Source organism: Anoplophora glabripennis, unplaced genomic scaffold (genome assembly GCF_000390285.2).
Source record: "Anoplophora glabripennis isolate ALB-LARVAE unplaced genomic scaffold, Agla_2.0 scaffold136, whole genome shotgun sequence".
Lineage (NCBI taxonomy): Eukaryota > Metazoa > Arthropoda > Insecta > Coleoptera > Cerambycidae > Anoplophora > Anoplophora glabripennis.
The window spans coordinates 641,965-667,156 of record NW_019416313.1 but is presented as its reverse complement, the minus strand read 5'-3'; the positions used below and the strand labels follow the sequence as shown (position 1 = coordinate 667,156).

General features: G+C 35.3%; 1 protein-coding gene across 1 annotated transcript in view; it reads left to right on the top strand.

Moving 5' to 3' along the window:
* Window positions 1–25,192, top strand: part of LOC108911623 — a 98,115-nt gene that overhangs the window by 32,850 nt on the left and 40,073 nt on the right. The window contains exons 2-3 of the mRNA XM_018716601.1: window positions 4,606–4,942; window positions 14,595–14,812. Of these exons, the coding sequence (XP_018572117.1) occupies window positions 4,861–4,942; window positions 14,595–14,812 (300 nt within the window). The 5' untranslated portion in view covers window positions 4,606–4,860. The remainder of the gene's footprint in view (window positions 1–4,605; window positions 4,943–14,594; window positions 14,813–25,192) is intronic.

Below are 25,192 nucleotides of genomic sequence, written 5' to 3'. Positions count from 1 at the left end.
ATTTATACAGGGTTGGTCAAAAATATGGACACCTCCAAAAATCTCAACGGGAAAACATTTTTTGGTTAAATGGTGAGGACAAAAGTCTCAGCATTTTTCATGGCGTATCCGATGGTAACCTTGACTTTGAGGTTCAAGGTCATGTCAGGATCAAGTCGGTTTTTTAAAATGGCGACCCTCCTTTTTGACTCCGGAAATAGAAAGAGCATAAAATTCTGCATCCAAATACGAAATTGACCGTGACCAATCAAGGTCAATAGCCAAGGTCAGTTCAAGGCCAAATTTGTTTTACACCGTATTTTTTAATTTTTAACTACGGAATCAGAAGGAGTGACAGTCTTTGAGTGGATACCTGATGGTACCCCTTAGTGACCTTGATCTTAAGGTCAAGGTGGAAAGAACATGTCAAGGTCATATCGGTTTTTGGAGTAACGACCCCATATTTCGACGCTAGAAATAAGAGAGCGTAGAATTCTACTAGTTATTATGATCTTAAACGTGACCTTCAAGGTTAGGTAGAGGTCAAGTGATTATTCCGGCTCCCATTTTTTATTTTCGACTATGGAATAGAAGGGACAATTTCTAAGTGACCTCAACATCAAGGTCACTAAGGAGTACCATCAGGTCAAAGACTGTCACTCCCTCTGATTCTGTAGTTAAAAATAAAGAAAATTCCAAACATTCGACGGACGCTATTTAAAAAAACCATCTTGATCTTGATATGGCCTTGAACCTTGACCTTGACCTCAAGGTCAAGGATACCATTGTATGCGCCGTGAAAAATGCTGAGACTTTTATTCTCTCAATTTATCCCAAAAACGCTTTACCGCTGAGATTTTTGGGGGTTTCCATACTTTTGACTAACCCTGTATAATATCAACCTAGCTACCATTTGTGAAAGTTTGTCATACAGCCTGTAGATATAATAACGGTTGACGTTTTTCTACAGATTTGTTTAAAAAATTTGTAACAAAATCCGTTAATTTTGGCTATTTTGAACATTTGTAAGACTAATGTAAACAATAAACCACAGTAATAAGAAGACTATGAAAACCACTGTAATAGGTATTGGTCGAAGATACCCAGAAGATGCATTTTATTAACTATTATTCTTCTTAAATACCCCAAATTTATTTTTTTTAAATCTGCAATTATTTCATTATGACTCTTTCGATATCGACCGTATGTCGCGACAGTTTTTTCAGTCGCACATAGATGCCGCAAATCTAATGACAAACCTGTCACGGGCGTTAATATTAACTGTTACGTTCGCAACTTAACTCATTTAGCTTCCTGTTCCTCCCGAAGGAAGCGGAATTATCGCGGGGTTAAGCCCGAAACTCCTATATCACCCCGGAGGAGATAGTTTCTCATATTTGGCGCCCCGCGTTTAACCCTAACTCGACCCAAGGTTGATGCTTGCCTTTTGCCCTTCCCTCGCCAAGACGCGACCTGATTCAGTGTATCTGTTCACTGCTCAGCCGCCGTTCTTCTTCCCCATACACTACTGGTTTATTAATATTTCTGAAGCGATGGATCTGACAGCTCCCGTTACCTAATTTAGATGTGTAATCATTATAGTAGGCTGTTTCCGATAGGCACGCTTGTTGGGGTGGCAGACATTGTTCTATACGCTGTGAGTCATATTGTTACATTTATTATGAAGCTGAGCTTGAACCGACAATTTTGTAAGTGTTAAAAGTCCTAGCAGTTTTCTTAATAGGCGAGCGGTTCGCCCCTAAATTTTTAAAACAAAAAACCTACAGCAAGAAACTTTTTATTTTATGGTGTATTTTTCCGATAATTTACATATTTTTTTTATATTTTTCGGCGTGGTCAGTCAATTGTCAATTGTCAATAAACAAAAAAGTTGTAAAAAAAATTACTCGCCGAATGGCTTTGAAAACAATTTTTTATTGTAAAATGGACCAAAATAAACACTTCTTGTTTTTTGACAAAAATTCGAAAAATGATTTACAATTTAATGTGAAAAAAGTGACGAAATCGACAAACTTTCGGAATTTTTTCCTCAAAAACTACTGAACAGAGTTTAATTCTAAAAAAGCATAATAATCGGCAGATCTTCTACTTTAAGATATGTTTTTTTGGTATAGGTCAATTATTTTATTCAAGGTCAAAAGCGAGTAAAAAAACAGTACAAATAGTGAAATTGTAACTTTTAATTATTTCGAAGGAGAAACTGCATTAGATATGCTTCAAAAATGTTTGTTCATGTAGTGGAAAATGTTCTACGAAAAATTGTAACTGTTTGTCATCGAACCTGGAATGCTGTGCAGTCTGTGCGTGCTCAGATGAATGTCATAATATTCCATCCGAAATTGATAATGAAACGCTTATTTCAACTCAAGAACTTGTCGAAAAAATGAAAAACTTATTTAAAAATTAAATAAAAAAGCAATTAATGTACTTTTATTGCTTTTAATATTTTTGTAAAATAAAAATAAAATAATTATCCTATACAATAAATTATCCAATAACTTTTTTATTTTTCGAGACCGCTAGGTCAATTATTATTATTCTGTTAATTTTACGATTTAAAAAGCTTATTTAGTTTAGTTTTGGTATAACTTTCAAGTCAATTTTAGCCATTTATAAAACCAAAAATCGAATATTTAAATTTTACTGATTACTTACAAAAACCTTACTCCGGCTACAAAACCAAACAAAATGATCTTTTGAACATTTGTACTGTTCACATCTAATCCAAGATATTGTAAAAAGAAAATTTAAATTTGAAGTGTTATCATAATTTTCTTTAAAAGACTTTTTTTACTGGCTTTAGACCTTTAATAAGATGATTGACCCATACCAAAAAAATATATCTTAAAGTAGAAAATCTGCCGATTATTATGCTTTTTTAGAATTAAAATCTGTTCAGTACCATAGCATTTTTCGAATTTTTGTTAAAGAACAAAAAGTGTTTATTTTGGTCCATTTTACAAAAAAAATCGGGTGAGTAATTTTTTGTACAACTTTTTTGTTTATAACAATTGACTGGCCACCCCGAAAAATATAAAAAATATATGTAAATTATCAGAAAAATACACTATAAAATAAAAGAGTTCCATGCTGTAGGTTTTTGTTTTAAAAATTTAGTCGGTTTATGCCTTTTTATAGGGGTGAACCGCTCGCCTATAAAATTATAAGTACACTGTAAAAAAATCGGTGTGAGTGAAAGCAATAAAAATTCGGTAAAGTGAAATTATTTTCACTCAATATTGGGCATTTTCATCATTTTGCTTATTTGTGATTATATTTAAACTAAATCTGAGCACTTTCACTCAAATATAGGTACTCCTTAAATACATTTTTCACGTAAACTCGTATTTGGTGCAGTTGTACCTAAATCAGAGCAGATGTCCGCATTACTGACTGAGTTTAAATGTATATTTATTTCGAGTAATTTGAAAGGCGCCGTGAAGATGGCACCACTTACATATTGCTTCTGTAATCTCGATCACAGTTGATAGGGGCCCGTTAGATTCTCCACAAAAGCGTGATCGCTAGGAGAACAGGCCTTAGCCGGTGCCGGCGGTGGTGAGTATCAGCTGGCGGATCTCAGCCGGCGGGTCTCAGCCAGGACAGGAGGAGGCCCCGCGAAGTGAATTAATTTCAACACTGTATATCCTAATTAATCATTTATGAGTGATTTATTTTTGCACTCGATATTTAGTTAATTAAAAACCAAGTCTCAGTCAAAAATGACTCAATGATAGTTAAATTTAAATCATATTAGAGAAAAAGTCAACTCTAAATTGTTTTTATATACTCAGAATAGTCAAAAGTCGCTCAATTGATAAGTTATCAGTAACTTGGATTTGAGTAAAACTCACTCATTTCTGATGCAATAGTTTCATTCAGTTCTACTCATACAAATAAAGTGAAAATTTCACTCAATCGAGTTTGTACAGGAATTAATTGAGTGAAATTGAGAGAAAGAGTGAAATTTTTTTACAGTGTACTACAATTTTCCTCGGTAGATCACATAAAACTTAAATTGATAACTATAAAATTGTCTATAAAACGACGTTGCAATTTTAAATCTAACACTTCCTTAGCTACGTCTGGTGTACCTCAAGGATCCAACCTTGGGCCACTTCTTTTATTTTATTTATTAATGATCTATATTTCACACTAATTGTTCGCCGATGATTCAAAACTTTTCAAGGGCGCAATCTGTACATTTAGTTGAAAAATGGTGGTTGTAAAACCAGTGGTTGCAGATTACTTCACCAAGGCTTCTTGATTATGACACGGCGTAAAAACCGCCCACCGCCCTGTGTACCGCACAAACTTTCATAAAGATCCGTGAGGTACATAAACATCGTATTGTTCCATTTACAGATATAATCTATTTACAAAACAAATTGCACCACTTCCTGTACTCCATACAGAAAATCCCCATTGTTGTGTATACATTGTGTGGAACATCGGAGTGGGCGTGCACGCGTACTTTTACTAATGCAACAGCTATTCATCGGCAAATTAGCGCTAGCAACAGAACCCATTGTGAGAACATCCCCTTTGCCAGTCGCGCACGCATTTGCGAATAAAACAGTAAAAAAAATTCTCTCTCTTTTCCAGATTCCCTAACAAAGGCCCCGAGCGCATAAAGAGCAAGAAAAACCGGTAGTAACGCAACAAAAGTCTCTTTGAACAGCCAGCGTCACAATCCCACATACCCTTCAAACAGTAATTCTTGCAAATAGGAAGAAAAACTGCAATAATTAAAACCTGAAAAACACTCGCGTCGTTTGGGGTTCCCTGGCTGGAAAATTTAATTGTGCCCGAGAACAAAAGGCCGTCGGGGACAATAGTGAACCTATGTGCACGTTTTGAATGACGAGGAGTTCGAGTCGCGGAATGGGAGCTTCTTTTACGCAGCTTTTGTGCTACCTGGTGCTAATCGGATTTGCCAGCGGTAAGTAGGCGTTTTTAAATTAAGAATTTGTGTTCCCTCCATCCCTCCAATAAATCCTATCAGTCAATTATCTTATCATAATACGGTAAAAAAAATAACAAACAAAAACTATATTCATATACAGGGAGTTAATGAAGTTGTGTCAAAAATTTAAAGGGGTGATGAAAAAGGAGCAAAAACTGAGTTAACTGATGTCATAAACTTGTATCGGGAGTTTAAGGTCATAGAGAAAAAAGCTAATTAAAAAATGGTTTAAAACTGTTTTGGAACTGCTGAAATACATGTATTTTGTCGCGGCGAGTACTTACAAAGAATTATGTAACACTATTTACGATTTTGTAGGTTTCTTATAAAGCCGTACTGTATTCGAAAGTCAGTTTGTAATACATTGTTATAGTGATTGCTGTGATGTTTTTCGAGAGTACATTTAATAGCCGTATTTCCAAGTTTTATTTTGAAAATGGTGCATTTATTTAGCAATCGTGAATATTATAATATGCTCATAATTTATGGGAAGCAACCGAAAATTTACTTTTCTATCTCTACTATCTACTATTTCTGCTACTACAACGCATATTGCCGCTTACTAACAATATAGATTGCTACTGTGTATTTATTTGATAGTCGCCACAAAGTTTCCGATATCTGTTCATAAAACAACACTACAAAAAAAATACATCAATTTATCACTATAAGAAGTGTACCATATAGAAAAATACCTTTTTTTATGCTGAACTCCGTTGGAAAAGGTGCGTGCACAATTTACGTCTACTCCGAAAGATATCTTTATTCAAGGCGCCGCCCTGCGGTGGATAATTGAATTACCAAAGTTGGTGCTCCGGGAGCCATTAAATAATTTGACAGGAACCTGAGTTAATTTGTTTGTTTGTTTTGCGAAGGTTGGAGCGGTCCAGGGAAATGCCTCCCGTTGAATAAATTCAAGTCAGGTGTTCAAACAAGGGAGTTTACCATGCTTTTGTTGACGTTGGGAAGGTACTTTAGACTGGATTTATCGTATAGAGTAAAGGTTTAAAGAAAATTTGTTTTTCTAATACAAGAAAAGTAGGTGGAAAATCGACTGTATTTTTGCTCGAGAGGGTGGCATTTAACAGCGGAAGCTTAGCTAAAAAATATTAGAACTATAGAGGGTGCAAATAATTAGGTTATGACTGAATTTTATGACTGCAACTTTCAAGAAAATAACTTGCAATTGTTCGGCACAAAATTAGATGGGTTTGGAAAAAGAAGTACTGAAGTTGATTGATGAAGCACCGGACACCAGCACTAGAAAAGTTGCTTTCTAGTTAAATATCAACTACGTATGGGTATTGGCTATCTTAAAAGAACAACTTTTAGATTCTTTGACATACAACAACTCCAGTCTTGTTTACCACGATATTTCTCGCTTCATTTTGCAATTTTCTCATTGGTTTCTGGAAGAGACTGAACAAAAGTTTTTGGCGCATATCTTATTTACAAACGAAGCCATATGGGTAGAAAAAAATCCAGACTCCTTAGCCTCATCATTCCACAATTTCTTTCATGTAGATTGGATGGAAGTACCTATACCCACTTTCTTGAAGAAATGCTTCCAGTACTTCTGGAAGATGTGGCATATTCAAATCGTTGGATAGGAAGTGGTGGACCTCACTTTTGACCTACTGGAACAGCTGATTTTTATATACAGAGTTATTTAAATGAGTACAAAACATATTCACAACTTATCCAAAAAAATTTGGGAATAGATGCGGCATGAGAAATGGAGTCAATATCGTAAAAATTTGTTTGTAAAATCCTTATAGTTTTCGAGTAAAAAATTATTGAAGTTGTAGTACTGTAGTCTCTAGCGTCATTTATAATACGCGTGGAAAGCCACGTGGCCTCAGCGACTCCGAATACTGAAATCCGATTTTACAGTCATCGTTGCCATAGTGTTTACAATAGTTTTTTAGTAGTTAAAGTCAAAAGTGGCTTGCGTGTACAACAACTCGGAGTTGATGGATATCGTTTTAATTTCTGGTGAAGCAAGAAAACATCTGTATTATGATGAAACATTTGTGTTGTGGTGAAACAAGACAGCATTTGTGTTGGTATTTATTTGTTAATAAAAACAAATGTATAAAGGTTATAATTGTTCTCGAATGTTCAGTTATAACAATTTAGTATTTTTAATATTGTTAACGTTTTCACTATGTTTTATAATTGAGTATCAGTTTTTAGTATTCTGTTCAATTAATTATTCAGTTTGTAGTACGCATACCTAGTGACTTATTGTTTTTTATAGAGTAGTATGGTACCTACCTATTTAAAATGCCAGTACGGCTAAAACAACTCTCATCCGTCCGTAGCACTTTGTTCATAAAGTTGGGATCTACTGCACTTTGATTTTGAAAACAAATGCAAATTTCAGACGACTGGGAAAGCAGCTGTTTCGCTTCAACGTTCGAACTCTGTTCTTATTAGATTTTCCGAACACGTGGTTAAAATTAAAGACATTGTGACTGAACCACTCTGTATATGCGGCCCATGAAGCAAACATAAAAAGCGATATAATCGGATTAATGACGTATTCAGAACCACTGGCAACAGACGCACAGCGGGTCGCTTTCACAAAGGCAATAATTAGCAGTCTGTTGGCTAGGTTCTCAAATCTGTTTTGCTGCCAGCATTAGCGACATTGTACAGCTTATTCCGCTCCATACACCGGAGGGGGAAGTTTTCCATTCGGGAGTTTACATGAAATTTAATTACCACCTATGCAGCGGTTAAATTTGAAAAGTTTATCGCGAAAGTTAATAGTAGAAAAGTTTTACAGCTAGAGAAGTGGTTTGTGCGGCAATATCGTGTTTACTTTTATAAATTCGATACATGTCACACAGCATTAGCAAATACTGATTTGGTTTTGTTTGTTATAAATATAAGCACAGTGGAAATTATTTGAATACGAGATACTGCTGAATATTAATATCAACAGGGCTTTGTCTCTAAACTGTATAACGTGTTGTGGCAATGATCGTCATAACACACATACGCTTTGTAAGTTGTTCAGAATTGTTGTGACGACCCGATCTTATCTCATTAAACACGAACGAGGCAAACTAATAGCACAGACAATATAGCTTATCGCTTCAGACCGCGCTTTAAATGCTGGAAATTGGCAACCTAAAAATGATGCGGGGTGTTGTTAGCCCGCATCCATCAATAAAATTTAGTGTGGTAACTCTTTTAGCAGTTCTAGCGGTGGCTTTGTTGCCAAATGATAATTGCCAAATAAATTCGATGCATTCAATTATGTAATTAAAGAGATATGGAACTTATCTTTTGTTTGGAAATCACATTGTGATAAATGCTAAATAAAATAAATCAAGTTAGAATTAAAGCTATTCCTAAATATTTCTTTAAGAATAGTACCTTAATTTTTTATTTAATAAAATTATTGGAACCGCAAGGGATGGTTGATATGAAATTTATTTAAAAAAAAACAAATTATCAATCAATGAGATACCTATAAGATAATGCGTTCGCTACTGCTGTTGCAATTATTGACCAACTTTTTTGTTTTTCGACAGACGGTCCTCGGACCTTTTGCATTCAACGCAGAACGGACAATCAAAACCAGGGGTGTAAGGGAGATTTTTTAAATTATTTTTTCGTTTCAACGCACCATTTCTGAGTTATAAGACCTTTTTTTACTGTATCACCTCACACACTTGTTTCCGAAATTTATTTTCAACATACGGACTTCGGACCTTTTGCCTTCAATGCAGAAGGGATAATTAGAGCCAGGGATGTGGGGAGATTTTTTAAATTATTTTTTCGATTCAACGCAGTGCGTCTCCGAGTTATAAACACTTTTTTATTCTATGATGTCACACACCGTTGGTCCCGATTTTTTTTTCGACATACGGACTTCGGACGATCACCAGTCAGAACCATGGGAGATTTTTTGATAATTTGAGTCATTTCCGAGGTACAAGCAAATACTGTTTTTTTTTTTCATATATTGTGACACCCCGCTCTGCCTCGGCTACCGAGTACTCTACTCAGAACCAAAGGGAGACTTATTTATATTTTATTTCCAGTCATTTTCGAGTTAGAGCAAAAACCGTTTTTTTTTCCTCATACGTTGTGACGTCATAACTCGATGATGAAGGCTAAAAAGTTCACGCGCTCTATCGCACGTTCCCTCCCTAGTTGTCCTGAAGATGCTGGGGAAGCTCCAGAGACTCCTGAAGACAGCAGAGAGAGAGAGACAGAAAGAGAAAAGCCCTCTGAGGACAAACTCATTCTGTCTCTATCGCACACTATAACTCTATCTCTCTCGCACACAATCGGACAAAAATGACAGAAACGTACCTTCTTTTAAAAATACATGAGATTTATCATTATCAGAATATAAAACATAATTAAACTGTGTTATTCAAATAACAATAATGTGCAAAAGTTCTTCAGGAATATCGGCAAATTTATTTTGGAGGACGAATCCTGTTAACGAACACTGTAAAAAATATTATTAGAAACTTTAGGTGGCCAGAAAACAGCCCCGATCTCAGTCCATTAGACATATTTTTATGGGGACACTTCAATAAAATAAAGACCTCAAAATTTACAAGTATTGAAAGAAAAAATACAGGACGAAATGTTTGATAATTCTGAATTTGTTTTTAAAGCAATAAATAGTAAATTAAAGCATATCTTCAACTGTATCATCACAATTACTTGCATGTTTAAAATTTGTAAAAATTGTGGGTATTTTAATGTTATTTCGTTTTTAGGCATTCTCCTTACGTTGTTGTAAAGGTGTAAAGGTTAGTTATAAAAATCGTTGTTTCTTATTTTAATAAGGATGAATTTTAATTTTTTTAATTATTTTTTTACTTTAACTATATATATTTTATGCTAGCTTTTGATGTCAAAAAAATAAAGGAAAAATCGTACATTTGTATTTAGTGGATGTCAAAATACAAAAAAAAACTATAACTACATTCCGCGACGTACTAATAACCCACTTGTATATTAAATAAATTTTATCATCATCACCAAATATTCAAAAAAACTGTTTGAAATATATATTTTCTGCACTATATCATCACCAAAAAATTAAAATAGTAGTTAATTAACGAAATTATGATTAAATAACCTGCCTGTGGCACCGCTGCAGAATATCAAGTACATTGATATTCGTTGATTCTTTAAAACATTTTTATCAATACCTACATCATACATTTAAGTAAATATAGTAACGCAAAAAACAAAAAAATTGTACAAAATAAATCCGTAAGTGCGCCTGGCAACATTGCCAAAGTGTTGTTTATATGTTGCTAGGATACGCGTAGGAATGCGAGCCGCTGCATTTGATTCTTCTTAAAATTCTGCTGGTGGTGTACTCTATCAGCAATTCGGAAATTTAAAACTACTGTCCTATTCCAATAGCGGTCTGGGGCGAAGCTATATTGTCTGTGCTAATAGGGATAGATGGATTTTACAGCAAAAGAGGTGTCTTTGGAATTAGTTGTAAGTTCTAGGAAAAAATAATGCTTCTCTGTAACAAATTTATTGTTTTTGACGAACTGGGTACTTTAATTTCTTTAATTTTTGATCAATTGTAGGCTGGAATAAGACCTTTCATTGGTTAAATGAGAAATCAGCCTCTTTATTATTGCAAATTACCTTTTTATGGCATGCGAGGTCTACAGTTAAAGCTATTTATTTAATATTTTTTTAATTTTATCCAAGTTATGAATATATGTGTATCAGGGAGTTCCACAGGGCTCCGTGTTGGGACTTTTGCTTTCCATAATATATGGTAATGATCTATTCCCATTTCTAATACTTTCTCATAATACGTTATTTGCTTCTGCCTATAACTCTACTGATCTCTATTTTCCAATTAAATTGAAAGTATGGTTTTGAGAAAACAACCTTAAATTGATGAAACTAGAATGTATAATTCAATCTTTTCCAGCTTTTTTTACCAATTTATGACCAGCGCTCCTGTACGTGTCGCCATGAAGCAAGGGAACAAATAGGTACACTCAAACTAAGTCATTCCAACTTGCCCCATTTCCGGTAATGGGCCGTCAAGCGCCGAAAGTCCCGGGCTCAATTAACCTCCCCTCTACCGACATTACACCCTGTTTAGCCCTTAACAAATTTCATTTAATGCTTCTTTCTTAATGCGGGCCATTAGGGGACCCTTAATTTTAACGGCCGCCTCACATCCGGCGAAATATCATAACTACGAGACCATTTAATGAACAAACAAACGCTACCGTACCCACTTTATCACTGGGTTAATGAAACTTGAGGAATTTCTTGGAGTTAACTGCGGATATTAGCATTTATAAGGCCCAAAATCGTGGTAATCAGTCAGTCGTCAGAGATGTGGAGCCGGAGGGAGGGAAGGACTGTCATCGACATTTCCTCGTGGGGACTGAAATGAGGGAGGGAGGAAGGGTGGTGGTTTGGGAAAAATTAATTATGTCTGAAAGTGACGTTGATTCAGTTTGTTTTCAAGAGGATGTCAAATACCTATTATACTAAGATATCAAGGAACAAAGCCTAAATAAATTGACTGAAGATAATTAATAAATTCTAGTCTATTTTGAGATAGACAACAATAACAAATCATTATCACACCTAAAGAAAATGTAATAATTTGATCATAATCTTCAAAATAGTAACTGATGCAAAGAGCGATAATACACTGTAAAAAAAATTCACTCAAATTTCACTCAATTTTACTCAATAATGTGTCAATATCTGTCCACACCCGATTGAGTGAAAGTTTCACTCTATTAGTATGAGTACAACTGAGTGAAACTATTGAATTAGAAATGAGTGAGCTTTACTCAAGTCCGAGTTGCTGCTAACTAATTGAGTGACTATTCTGAGTATATAAAACCAATTCAGAGTTGTAGTGTTGGCTAGTGAGTGTATGTTTCGAATCAGAGAGTCGACACTTGGCTTAGATCATCTGAGTCGACTCCCAAAATATGTAAGAGTCGACTCCGATGATTCAATATGTAGCGTTTCGTGATCGACCTATGCCGACTTCCGTGTGGAGTGTCGAATCCGTTATAGTGTACAACTGAACCACCAGGGCCGAGAGTCAGATGTGAGTCAGATTCGTTTTGCGATTTGGATCGGCGTGTAGCTGTGCCTGTGATCACTGATATTTAGTGATTTGCAAGTCGTTTGATACTGACAAGAAGTAAACATTGTGGGCAACAATGGCCGCAATCTACAGGGAAAAACGGTAGCAAACGGTTTGCGTTTGTATTTGTAAACGTTTGAAGAGAATATATGCCTTATCGTCGCATTCATTCGCATTTTTGTATTACATACAAATAGGTACTACACCCTTGACAACAAATTTCAGTGAAAGAACTAAGTACGTAAACCTTGACTGCAGTGGAAGAACTAATTTCAATTTTAGTCAGTTATTTCAGTAAACAAATGTGTATTCAAATTATCGGTCAAACTCAAGATCGGCCCAGATTCCGGTATTTCCGTCCGTTCCGATACGGGCCACCGTGATTATGCGAATTACGAACTTAGCGATTCGATATCTACCATGGGAGTTGGGAGTCGGAAGAGTCGGCTCCCAGTTTCGACTCTCAACTTTGAAATGAGTCATTTGATTCGAAACATCAAAATGAATCGTTTTGCCCATCACTATAGAGTTGACTTTTTCTCTAATACGATTTAAATTTAAGTATTATTGAGTCATTTTTTACTCAGACTTGGTTTTTAATTAACTAAATATAGAGTGGAAAAATAGATCACTCATAAATAATTAATTAGGATATACAGTGTTGAAATTTATTCACTTCCCGGGGCCTCCTCCTGTAATGGCTGAGATCCGCCAGCTGAGACCCGCTGCCGCCGGTTAAGGCCTGTTCTCGACATTACAAAAGCAATATGTAAGTGGTGCCATCTTCACGGCGCCATTCAAATTACTCAAAATTAATATACATTTAAAATCGCTCAGTAATGAGGACATTTACTCTGATTTAGGAACAAGTGCACCAATTACGAGTTTACGTGAAGAGTTTATTTAAGGAGTACCTATATTTGAGTGAAAGTACTCAGTTTTAGTCTAAATATAATCACAAATGAGTAAAATGATCAAAATGCCCAATATTGAGTGAAAATGTACTCAATGAATTCACTTCGAACCTTTACCGCTTTCACTCACACCGATTTTTTTACGTTGCATAACCAAATCCTTTAATGGATTCAGACCTTCCCTGAAAATGAATTGCCAAACATTTATCAAAGCTATTTACCGCCGTACTATTGTTTAACTTAATAGTATTCGAACCACGAAGCATATAGTCATTGCTTGCAGAAAACATTTTGTCGTTTACGGAGGGAAAACTATTGGGGACTATTGAAACTGGACTATTGGAACTATTGGTTTGTGATTTTTGATATGAATCAATCTTCATGTTTAAGAAACCCATTTGACATTGATGAAGATCTTTTGAAGCTTCAATTCATGCTGATCCAATCAATCAACCCAGAAATTAGCTAGTATTATGGACTAGGACCAGTCGACCATGGTACATTTGCTTGGCTGGCTCGTCGTCCTTTAGATCAACAATATCGACTGTTTTTATCCATACATATGGTGAGGAAAAATATTGTCTCACGTCAACACCAAGAACAGAAACGAATGGTTTAGCGCTAAGAGAAGGGCAAAAACCTTTGACCTTCCCATTGGCTCTGTACAACTCATATAAAAACTGCCTTCCAAATTATAGTTTATTAATTTTGGAGATTCTGGCAAAATTCAATTAAAAACAATTGAACCAAACGAAAGAAAAAGTCATACTCCAAGAATTATTCTGAAGCACCTGTAGTACATTTCTTTATAATATTTGTAACTAATGATGCGATACAACTATTTTGCGGACTAGCATCTCTTCCAACATTGAATAACACCACCAGTATCCAGTAAACCGTTAAGCTCTTACGTCAGTAAAATCACCAGACACAGGCCGTTTCAAAATTGTTAATTCTCATCGGTATGCCTACCTACCAAATTGTTTTGGACTGTCGATGTCGGTGAGATATAATGATATAAAGATACTAAAAAAAACTGGTTTCGGTAGTTTATAAAAGGGGTGCTTTCTAGGCCACGTCGAGTAAGATTTATTTTTTATTGGAAATAAATCATACTTATCTAATCATAAGTAGGTACTATGAACTAGATTAGGTATTATTAGTAGTAGTCCTACAATTGTCAAGTATAATTAATTCAGAAGGTAATATTAAACTCAATTGCACAGTTCAAGGAAATTTATGGGAAGGGAAGTAATCGATTCCAGGAACAAATGATTGTGAAGTTCGTTAATACTTTTCTCATTATTTATTAACGAAGTAGGCAATGATAGATACGAAACGGTATCACCGCGATAAGTGATATTACAATAAAGAGTTATAGACAGAACTATCCCCATATTTTTTGAAAAACGCAATGTGTTTTAGTTACTATTTTTGACAGTTCCATTGCTCAGTTTGGACAACCACGACAATATAACATTTTTTTACAATGCATTTTTTTTGTGTAAAATTATTAAGCTCATACTATGGAAATCTCCTTCAAGGCTTCACTAAACTAATCTCTCTGTTTCTCTGTCCACAGCGGCGACGTCGCCGGGAAGCGGATTGAAATGGGTGCGGGTAAACGTGCCGCAATATCGAGTACCGGGAGAGACCGCCATGCTCCAGTGCGACTATGACCTGGGCAACGACACCCTCTACGCCGTCAAGTGGTACAAGGAGCACGAGGAGTTCTACAGGTTCGTGCCGAAGGCCCGGCCGCAGTCGCACTCCTACGAGTTGGATGGCGTACACGTCGATGTAAGTTCACTCTTTCTTACCAATATATACAGTGTATTTCATGAGAAAGTGCACAATTTTGAAAGTAAAAATAAACAGAACAATTCTGAGGGATTTTTCTTTAACTCTGTTGTCTGGAATCATGTGAGCCATGCAATGAAAATATTTTTAGCTTTACAGGGTGTTTCATTTCGCGTAGGCGCTACATAACTTTGTTATTTTAAATGCAACACCCTGAGTATTATTGCGTTTTTGAATTCCTTGGTTAATATTAGGTAGAGTTTATTAAATGTACATGGTGTTTAAAACTTACCGTTTTCGAAATATTCAGTTATTTTTGAAAAAAAATCACGATTTCAGCTCTATAAATGAGGTTAGATAGCGTCGAAACCGTAAGAGTTAGGAACTTGCAGTTTTCACAGTTCGTTTTGGCATAAATTACTCTATCTTGTCATCTGTGAGCAAAACGTGTACTGTGTGTGTGACTCGAAAATACTGAGACCTACATTTAATAACCATACGAGTTGAAAAACTTTTTTTCAAATGGAATTACCCTTATTAATTGTCATGGGTGAATGCAAAATTGAATGCCCTTTCGATTGATATAAGGTTGTCCATACTTATCTCTAACAGTTTTCCAGAAAGATCAGGTTCCTTTGTAAAGTCCGAAAATGTAGCCATGTAACAGTGTCAAGAAGGCCTTGCAATTATTAGTACAACGTCGATACAAAGGATTTTACAAAAGCACAGCACAGCACATCCTTATCGCATCCAATTGCACCAAGAGTCACTAAAAGTAGACTTTCAGCGGAGACTGGAGTTTTGTCAGTGGGCACTTGAGATGTTAAATCAAGATGATGATTTTTTTAAACGGGTCATGTTTTCCGATGAGGCTACTTTTCATAAAAATGGTTTCGTTAATAGTCATAATTGCTATTACTATGACACAGTGAATCCTCACCAATTCCGGACAACTTATAGCTAACGATGGTATTTGAACGTGTGGGGAGCAATTTTGTGAACCCTTGTCATTGGACCATTCGTTTTTGAACGGCATCTAACTGGAGCAGTGTATTTAAACTTTTTAACAAACAGTAAAAGATTTTGTTAGGCGACATTCCTTTAGCTACATTTCGAAGAATGTGGATGCAATATGATGGTGCTCCACCTCACAATACCGCTGCGGTTCGTCAGTTTTTACACGAAACTTTTCCCAACCGATGGATTGGGCGCGAGGGACCAGTGAGTTGGCCTTCAAGGTGTCCAGATATGACCAGATGCAACTTCTTTTTATGGGGATTTATAAAAGGCAGCGCATTACAGTAGCATCTCAAGAAAGTACGCCAGACATGCTGACCAATGTTGAGCAGTCTTTTAAAAATCGAATTCGTTTGTGTATTAATCAAAATGGAGGACACTTCGAGCAATTGATGTAAATCAGCGGTCTAAGTATTCTCCTTGTTGTGTTCCGAGTTTCAGTTTGTTTCGTTTTGAGTTTTGTTTTAGTTGTTGTTAGTGGTTTACTTTTGTTTATCAAACCACATATTTAAACATGCCAGTAAATATTGACACTGTCAGTTCCAGCCTTGATAAAATGTGAGTGAAAAGTGATTTTGCAAGGCTTTCTTGATGCTGTTACATATCTACTTTTTCGGATTTTAAAAAGGAAAACTGTTAAAGATAAATATGGACAACCTTATATCAGTCGAATGGGCATTCAATTTTGCATTTACGCATGACAATTAATATGGGTCATTCCATTTGAAAAAAAAATGTGTGTTAAAACCATTTTATAAATTTTAAAGTTGTAGAGTTACAGCAGTACCCCTCTTAGGTGGAACACCCTGTATAAACTTTCGTCGACAGTTTCTTCTGCATATCTGCTACGATTTTTAAAAATATGAACGAATTTATTTTAAATTTTAACAATAGACCAAAAAAATTATCCCACTTCTGATCCTGCGATATCCTCAAGCTACTCTATTCTTACGTAATCTGATCATTTCATCAGTTTCCCTTATTTCCCATGTCCGTGAAATCCGTCAGAATTAACGGTAAAATCCGCAACAGCGGATTCGATATATGTCCTAATACCCCTCGTTAATAAAACTCCGAGTCGCACAGAGAAAAATGGGAACTCCGGGTCATTGCAGTTCCTGCCTGACTAATTTCGACGCTAATTTCGAATCACTCTTCGTTTTGTTCCGGTTCCCTGAGCAGTGGCGCGTACAGATCGCGGTGTTAATTATTTACAGGCTTAAATACTTTATTCAGTTTTAATGGAGCCCAATGAAATTTTAATGCGGCACGTAAGGCTTTCAAATGAACCAGCGCTTGTCTCAGCATGTTCTGTAAGATTCAAAAGGGGTTGTTTGGAAGGACAAGGCGCCGAGGTAATTCTACTAAAAAACTACGACGTAAAATTCAGTGAGAAGTTTGGAAAAGTAAAAGAAATGTTGGAATTGTGGAATTTTTTAAGCAGAGGTAGATTGGACCAGAAGCAATGTGTTGCGTATTTTACACAGAATTGAATACCGCCAAATGCAGACGCATTTCAGTTATATCTAGAAGCCATATTTTATCTTCGTCGCAAAGATGTAATAAATACAATATAAATCGCCGAAGTCGAGACAGATCAAAGGCAAGAATGACAGCGAGGTTCTCCACTAGAATTAGCGGAAAAACCAGGAGACGCGTTCAAACGTCGACTTTGGTTCATTACATTGTATGTATCCTACCACTGAATGTCGCGTGTATCAATTACCTCAAATAGATTTTTATAGTCTGTCAAATTGTTGAGAAGACGGAATACGGCAAGTTTTTATTATAACTGACATTTTTTATGCTCAACCTCGTTTCTTATGTCGGTAAGTGACGTTTATTTATTCAAATGAGAACTTTTACCTCCCCTACTAATTTTAGTACATACACGATATTTGATCATGTTTTTTGGACTCGCGTTCGTGTCTGACGTTTTATTAAGAAGTTCGTACATTTTTGGTCAGGTAAAGTAATGAAAACGGTTAAGTTTCGCATGTCGCTGTCAAGCTATAACGGATGGCTGTACAGATCCCTATCAATTGTTTAAAAAAATCCATTTGCACGGCCAACTCAGGCAACCGAATGCCATAAAACAACGGATATAACTGGTGTAATAAAAGGTAGTCTACGCTAATGTTCTGGATAAAATTTTTAAGGGTAAATAAAATAAAAACGTTACTCGAGTATAAATTGGCACTAAATTAATAATTTTTTAACCCTGCCTTCCTTTTCAACAGAATTATTGCGAAACGGAAACTTTTTAAAACTCGCTCCGCTTTTTCCTTCAAATCCATTTCCCTTATCCTCGCTACCTGTCACTAAAGAAAAACTCCCATCGGTAAAACACGTAAAAGTTATCTCCCCTCGCCCAGGATCTACATGTGACATTAACATTTACTAAAAACATCAAAGCAAAAAACACCGATGTAATTTTATTAAAGAGGACCAATATGCCGGGCGTCCTCCTCAATTAGTACCCGCCTCCCTTGCTCGCGTAGCGTGAGAACCGCTCTCGTGTGACTTTACCTAATCCGCGTCGTAGTTGGGTTTGATTGAGATCGAACCCTGATAAGCTGCGATTTCCACCCGAGAAGTTTTTTGCCACAAAAAAATATCTGGGGCAAAGCGGATCCGATTCTCAAGGTAGCAGGTACGGATTCAAGGATGAAATTTAAAGTCGATTCTAAGAGGTATCTTTCCTTTTATCGAGTAATTCCATTTTTTTATGACAAATCATATTTGTATCAAAAACGAGTTGGCGATTAGTAGACATCGGAAACTTTGTGGCGACAATCAAATAAATCAATAAATGGAGGTAATCTATATTATGTTAGTAAGCGGCAATGTAGTAGTAGAAATACTCTAAATGTACGGTGAAGCCGTGTGCCGCTTTATGCTCACGATACACAATGCTACTGACTGCCATAAAAACACGTGCCATACACTCGACCAAACGACAACGTTCCTTGGCGAAAAGCTTGAATTATTCACCGGCCAAGCCTCCAGAGCAGGCATTAGGGTGCCGCTAGATACGTATCGAATAAATTGATCGATGCCAAGCTTCAGATCAGAGGCAGACATGTACGTGTTATTGTACAATGACGGCGATAGTGGGATTACTAAAATGTGAAGTAGTTGATCCTTAGCATCTATTAAAAACTTCGACTATTTTAGATATACGCCTGTGACCTCGGTAAATGTTGAACGGTATTTTTTTTTAAACCGGAGACGATTAACCGTGAAACACTTACGACAACTTAACAATTATTTTTTACAATCCCTTTCCTTATGAGTTAGAAATTATTATTTCGTTAACTTCTGCTGGTACTTATTGTTACGTACTATACCTATATATTTATGGTAAGTCCCATGTGAAACGTTTAGTGTAGAACAATAGACACTGCCCTTTTTTGCATGTCCCAAACTATTACGCGAATACTTACATACAGTGTGTCCCACTTAAGCATTAGCCACCCATGTAAAATTGTTATTTGTTGACCGATTTGTTTAAACTTTTTTTGTTTGATAGATCTCAGAAAAAGGAGTAGAATGTATAATTTCGGTATTTACGTGGTATAAGTCATGGCCAACTGAGACGCGTTTTATAGGAAGAAAAACAAGTAACATTAGCGATTTTTTTTAGACTGCACCGTATTGTTATTCGGGACTATCTAAAACCCTACTATACCGATTTTTGTTGTGATAGAATACAGAGTGTTGCAGTAAATTAAAGCTTAATTTTTTAAACCAACTAAAGATTTATTTACGAAGTGCATTATTTGAATAGTTAGTATTATTCAAATTAGTAATAAAGGAAAATTATTATTATTAACTATTTAGTGAAAATATTATCAATTTCTTACATCGACACGAAAATGTGGAGGAGCACAATCTTGTTGGAAGTCACCAGCAGGCATATCGTGCTCGTGGTGAAAATTCGAAATATTTGGAATTATTCAAATTTCGTAGTTGAAAACGTGCATAGGTATTGTGTTTTTAAAACCGAGGGAGTTGCACGAAACTAAATTTGTACAGAACATAGCTAATACAATGCGAAACATCGCCGTAATGTTAAAAATGTTGTCACCGGCGTTCGTGGTTGGGAAAATTCGAAATATTTGGAATTATTCAAATTTCGTGGCTGAAAACGTACATAGGTTTTGTATTTTTGAAACCGAGAGAGTTTAACGAAACTAAATTTATACAGGCCATGGTTAATACGATGCGAAACATCGCCTTAATGTTAAAAATGTTGTCACCGCCGTTTTTGGTGGTGAAAATTCGAAATATTTGGAATTATTCAAATTTCGTGGCTGAAAACGTACAGGGTGATTCACTATATTTTGACCCCCCTTTAACTTTTTTGTTTTAAGAGTTATAAAAAAAATGTGAAATACAAAAGTTGCACGATTTTTTATGAAATTTTCGAATATGATAGTAGAAAAACAAATGAAGTTCAAACAAAATGGCCGCGAATGTTAACTTTGTTAATTTAAATGAAACACTATGTATATTTTTACACATTTGAATAGAACGTTCCCTGTCGAGCACAGTCATATATGATTTGTTGGGTCCATCTCTAACAATAAGCGAGATAATATTAAAAAACGAAAAGAACGTTTTTCGGGCATTTCTGCCTTTTTCCAATTACGTAAGGATTTAGATTTATTTGCAATATATTTTGACATATCGAACATTGATATAGTCCAAAATGGGTATAAGTATTTTAACTAAATCGCACTAATTAGTCCGNAGTAAGTAAGTAAGTAAGTAAGTAAGTAAGTAAGTAAGTAAGTAAGTAAGTAAGTAAGTAAGTAAGTAAGTAAGTAAGTAAGTAAGTAAGTAAGTAAGTAAGTAAGTAAGTAAGTAAGTAAGTAAGTAAGTAAGTAAGTAAGTAAGTAAGTAAGTAAGTAAGTAAGTAAGTAAGTAAGTAAGTAAGTAAGTAAGTAAGTAAGTAAGTAAGTAAGTAAGTAAGTAAGTAAGTAAGTAAGTAAGTAAGTAAGTAAGTAAGTAAGTAAGTAAGTAAGTAAGTAAGTAAGTAAGTAAGTAAGTAAGTAAGTAAGTAAGTAAGTAAGTAAGTAAGTAAGTAAGTAAGTAAGTAAGTAAGTAAGTAAGTAAGTAAGTAAGTAAGTAAGTAAGTAAGTAAGTAAGTAAGTAAGTAAGTAAGTAAGTAAGTAAGTAAGTAAGTAAGTAAGTAAGTAAGTAAGTAAGTAAGTAAGTAAGTAAGTAAGTAAGTAAGTAAGTAAGTAAGTAAGTAAGTAAGTAAGTAAGTAAGTAAGTAAGTAAGTAAGTAAGTAAGTAAGTAAGTAAGTAAGTAAGTAAGTAAGCATTTATTGGTGTTATTACATAAGAAAAATGTTTACACACGTCAAAGAAAAACATGGCCAAAGCATACAATTAAAATACAATTCAAAGAGAAGCACATCATATTATAAAAACACTCATAAAGTACATAAAGTACAGACAACTATAAAATACAAACATTACAATTCGACTTACAATTTAAAATTAGATTAGCAAAATTATGATTTAAAAATTCATCAAGTGTATAAAATGCATTCAATTTAAGAAAGTTTTTCAAGACACCTTTATAATGAATTGGGCATAGATTTTTGACATTGACTGGTAATTTGTTATAAAATCTAATGCAATAATGATTTGTCCCATTTCTAGCTCTGTTCAATCGCAGAAAGTTGTGCCTGATTTGGTTTTTATTCCTGGTTGAATATTCATGAAATGAATTGTTTGACTCAAAACTGATCAGATGTTCTTAATTAGTGAGATTTACTTAAAATACCTATACGCATTTTGGACTATATCAATGTCCGATATGTCAAAATATATTACAACTAAATCTAAATCGTTACGTAATTGGAAAAAAGGCAGAAATGCCTGAAAGAGGTCTAACAATTACAAGATGTCTTATTTTCTTAATAAAAAAAAACATCATTTCGTTTTTTAATATTATCTCGCCTATTATTAGAGATGGACCCAACAAACACTATATGACTATGCTCGACAAGGAACATTCTATCCAAATATGTAAAAATATACAGGGTGTTCCATTTAACTTAACAAAGTTAACATCCGCGGCCATTTTATTTGGACTTCATTTGTTTTTCTACTATCATTTTCTAAAAATTCATAAACAATCGTGCAACTTTTATATTTCACATTTCTTTTATAACTCTTAAAATAAAAAAGTTAAAGGGGGTGTCAAAATATAGTGAATCACCCTGTTCCTACACCGGTGAATTTTATGTGTTTATCGATGTATTTTTTTTGACAAAAAGAAAGCTTTAAAGTACATAAGTAGAAAAAGATTAATAAAGAGTAGGTACATTTTTAAAGTACAGAAGAGACTATGATTGTTCAGTACAAAGGACAATTTTTACATTTTTTTGACAATTATGACAAAAAAGTAGGTATAACTTTATATCGCTGAATTCGTCTATACAAGGGCTATTTATTTTTATTTTAAAATACAGAGCGTCCTATTTTGGTAATGTTATAGGTCTGACAATTTCTGTTTACTAATTGGCTTGTTTCAGCAATTTTTTAAAAACTGAACTGGAAAAAAATATGAATTTTGTTCCATCATTTTGGGACACAGTGTATATTCTTATAATGCAATTATAAGAAGGCGACGGTTGTGTCACTTTTTGTTTGAATAAATTTACATGAAACAGAACCCAACCTACAGTCAATCCTGCAGCCGCCCTAACATTTACTATTTCTAGTGATTAGTAACAAATTACAAAATTATCGTAGTTGCTGTGAAATTGAAAGAATTGAAGTTAAAAACAAAATAGGTCAACTGGCAGAGTTGATTACCTATATCCTGGGTTCTATGGTTCTTCCCTTACTGCGTTTGCTTTTCCAGAATTTAGTATCAGTATCAACCTCGTTCGTCACCCCGATATTTTATCATAATATTGTAAGAGTCGTATCGCAGCGTTCACAATGTTTTCCTTCGGGGTCTAAGTCTACAGACTCCCCGTTTACACGACCTTTTTCGGGAAATATCTAAAACACCGGCCCCCAATGGGCGATGGGTGTAGAATAACACTCCGAAACCTATCATAATCCAGACCCCACAAGTACTATTGATTCGCGGCGGAATATTGCGGAGCACCCGTTGAAATTTTATTAATAAACTCCTTGCACGGAATATACGAAACGCTTCCGGCCGGAACGTACAAATATTGAAAGCCATCTCGACGTGCACCAAAGGCAATATTTAATGTTGCTTTTTAGTGCTCATCGAAGCTGAAATTTGAGATGGAGCCTAAAATAGCTGCGTCTTAGGCAGCTATTGAAAGGCGACACATCATAAAAGGGCGTTTTTTATGATAAGCAGGCCACAAGCTGGTGTTTGGATGCTACGTCGTCCACGTAGTTACAGAAAATAATGGAAATCCTATTCTCGGTGTCTTATTTTCAGATCTGATTACTAGTGGAGTCGAGATAGATTTTGACTTCGCGAAAATTACTGGAAGAGGGAACTTTCTATTTTTCGCTTTGTAAAGTTGGCAGAAACAACATATAAAACGTTACCAACTGTAGAGTGTACGCTAAGTTATTTATTTAACAAATTACTTGCAAAATTACAGTTTTTGCAAAATACATAAAAAAATTTAATTAAAAAAAAATTACCTGCGCCATTCGAAAGAACAGGAAATTTTACATACAAAATGTTAATAAAGTTTTTTTCTAAAATGCGAATTGAAGACTGTAGAATTTTTTTCTAACGTACGAAAAATGAGACGGGCGGCCCCCAAGTATAGCTCTCGAAGAGCGCGCGGCCCCGAGCGCGCTACACTAAATTTGTTATAACATTTGATCTAATTGATCAAATCGACCTCACAAAAATTTAAATTAAAGAAGAGTCATCCGGCTATCACAATTTTATGTCTTTAAACTTAAGAAAAAACAAATATATATATAGTACGTATACAAAGTTACGTCATTCTATAATTTTGTACAATAATAATAAAAGAGCTGTCATTCATTTAATTTTTAAAATAAATATCTGTAACTTTCACAGGTTACTCTTCATTTTAAATGTTCTTAAAAAAACTATTTATTATTAAATTAACAATTAAAAAACAATTAGCGTACAAAAATAAGTTTATAACTTTTTTTCTAATACTTGTCTCCAAGTAATTTCAAAAGGTTTTAGGAAAATCTATGCTTCCCATAATTATTTCGAAATAATGTGTAATTTTAAGCTATCTTGACTCCACTATACCATTTATGACAAATGTCTCTCGAAACGCTGCGATAAAGTCCATAAAAAACACCCGGTCAATTCGTGCGTCACGGGCTACGTGCACCCTGAAATAAAACCTCGAGTTTCCTATATTCAATAAAAAAACTAGCCCTTTACCGGCACCGTGTCGTTCCCCAAACCGATTTACCGCCACATTTCATATTCGAGGGAAACAAATGCAAGATATTGAACCGGGAGCCCCGATTTTAAATTTTTGTCTTTTTGTGCCCCCGTGCAAAAATGCTTACGTTCGCCGCTGAACGCATCAAAGGCCGTGGGAAAGAAACAATAAAAAGTGCTCTTTAATCTTTAAAAGGCAAAGTGCGCTGTTCATATTTCTTTCTCTTTTTCGCGTGTTAACAAAGGGCTTATTTGAATTCAACAAGAACAAGATTTCTGAAAACGATTTAAAAAAAAACAATGTAAAACTTGTGTGGCAAAGAAAATCCTCTATATCTAAGAGCTTGTTGACATATTTAAAGTAAGATCACACGTATAATACTCGTATACAGTGTGTTTCAGCCAAATGGAATAAATTCAGCCAAATGGAATAAAATGGCGTGGTGGGGGACCGCCTAGCCGGGTGTCTTAGCCGGCGGATTTCGATCTGCCGAGGCAAGCATCACGGACGCAGGCTGGAATTTGGATGGGTGACCTAAGGCAGGCTCAGGGACGTGGCTGTGGCAGCCTACCAGAGACCTGGGTCGCCCAACATTTGCCGCATGCGTGTGGTCCCCGATAAATGGTAATGAGAACAGAGCAAAGAAAATCTCTGTAACTCAAGACCATGCTATCATACATAAACTGTACGAGACTTTGCCACCAAGCCACCCGTGTAGTAATAGGATGGTTTGAAGGAAAGTACTCGAGTAATGAAGGAGGGTGTACAAGGGGCCTAATAAGGTCTAAGTGCCGCGGTGGAAAAACAATTCCACCACCCTCCGACATACATACATACATACATACATACATACATCGGGGCGTGTTTGAAAAAACGCTCGGACACGTCGATTGGTATTTTTAGTTGCGCATTTTTTTACCAAAATTTTTTATACAGGGTGTGTCATGTAACAATGGTCAATATCAAT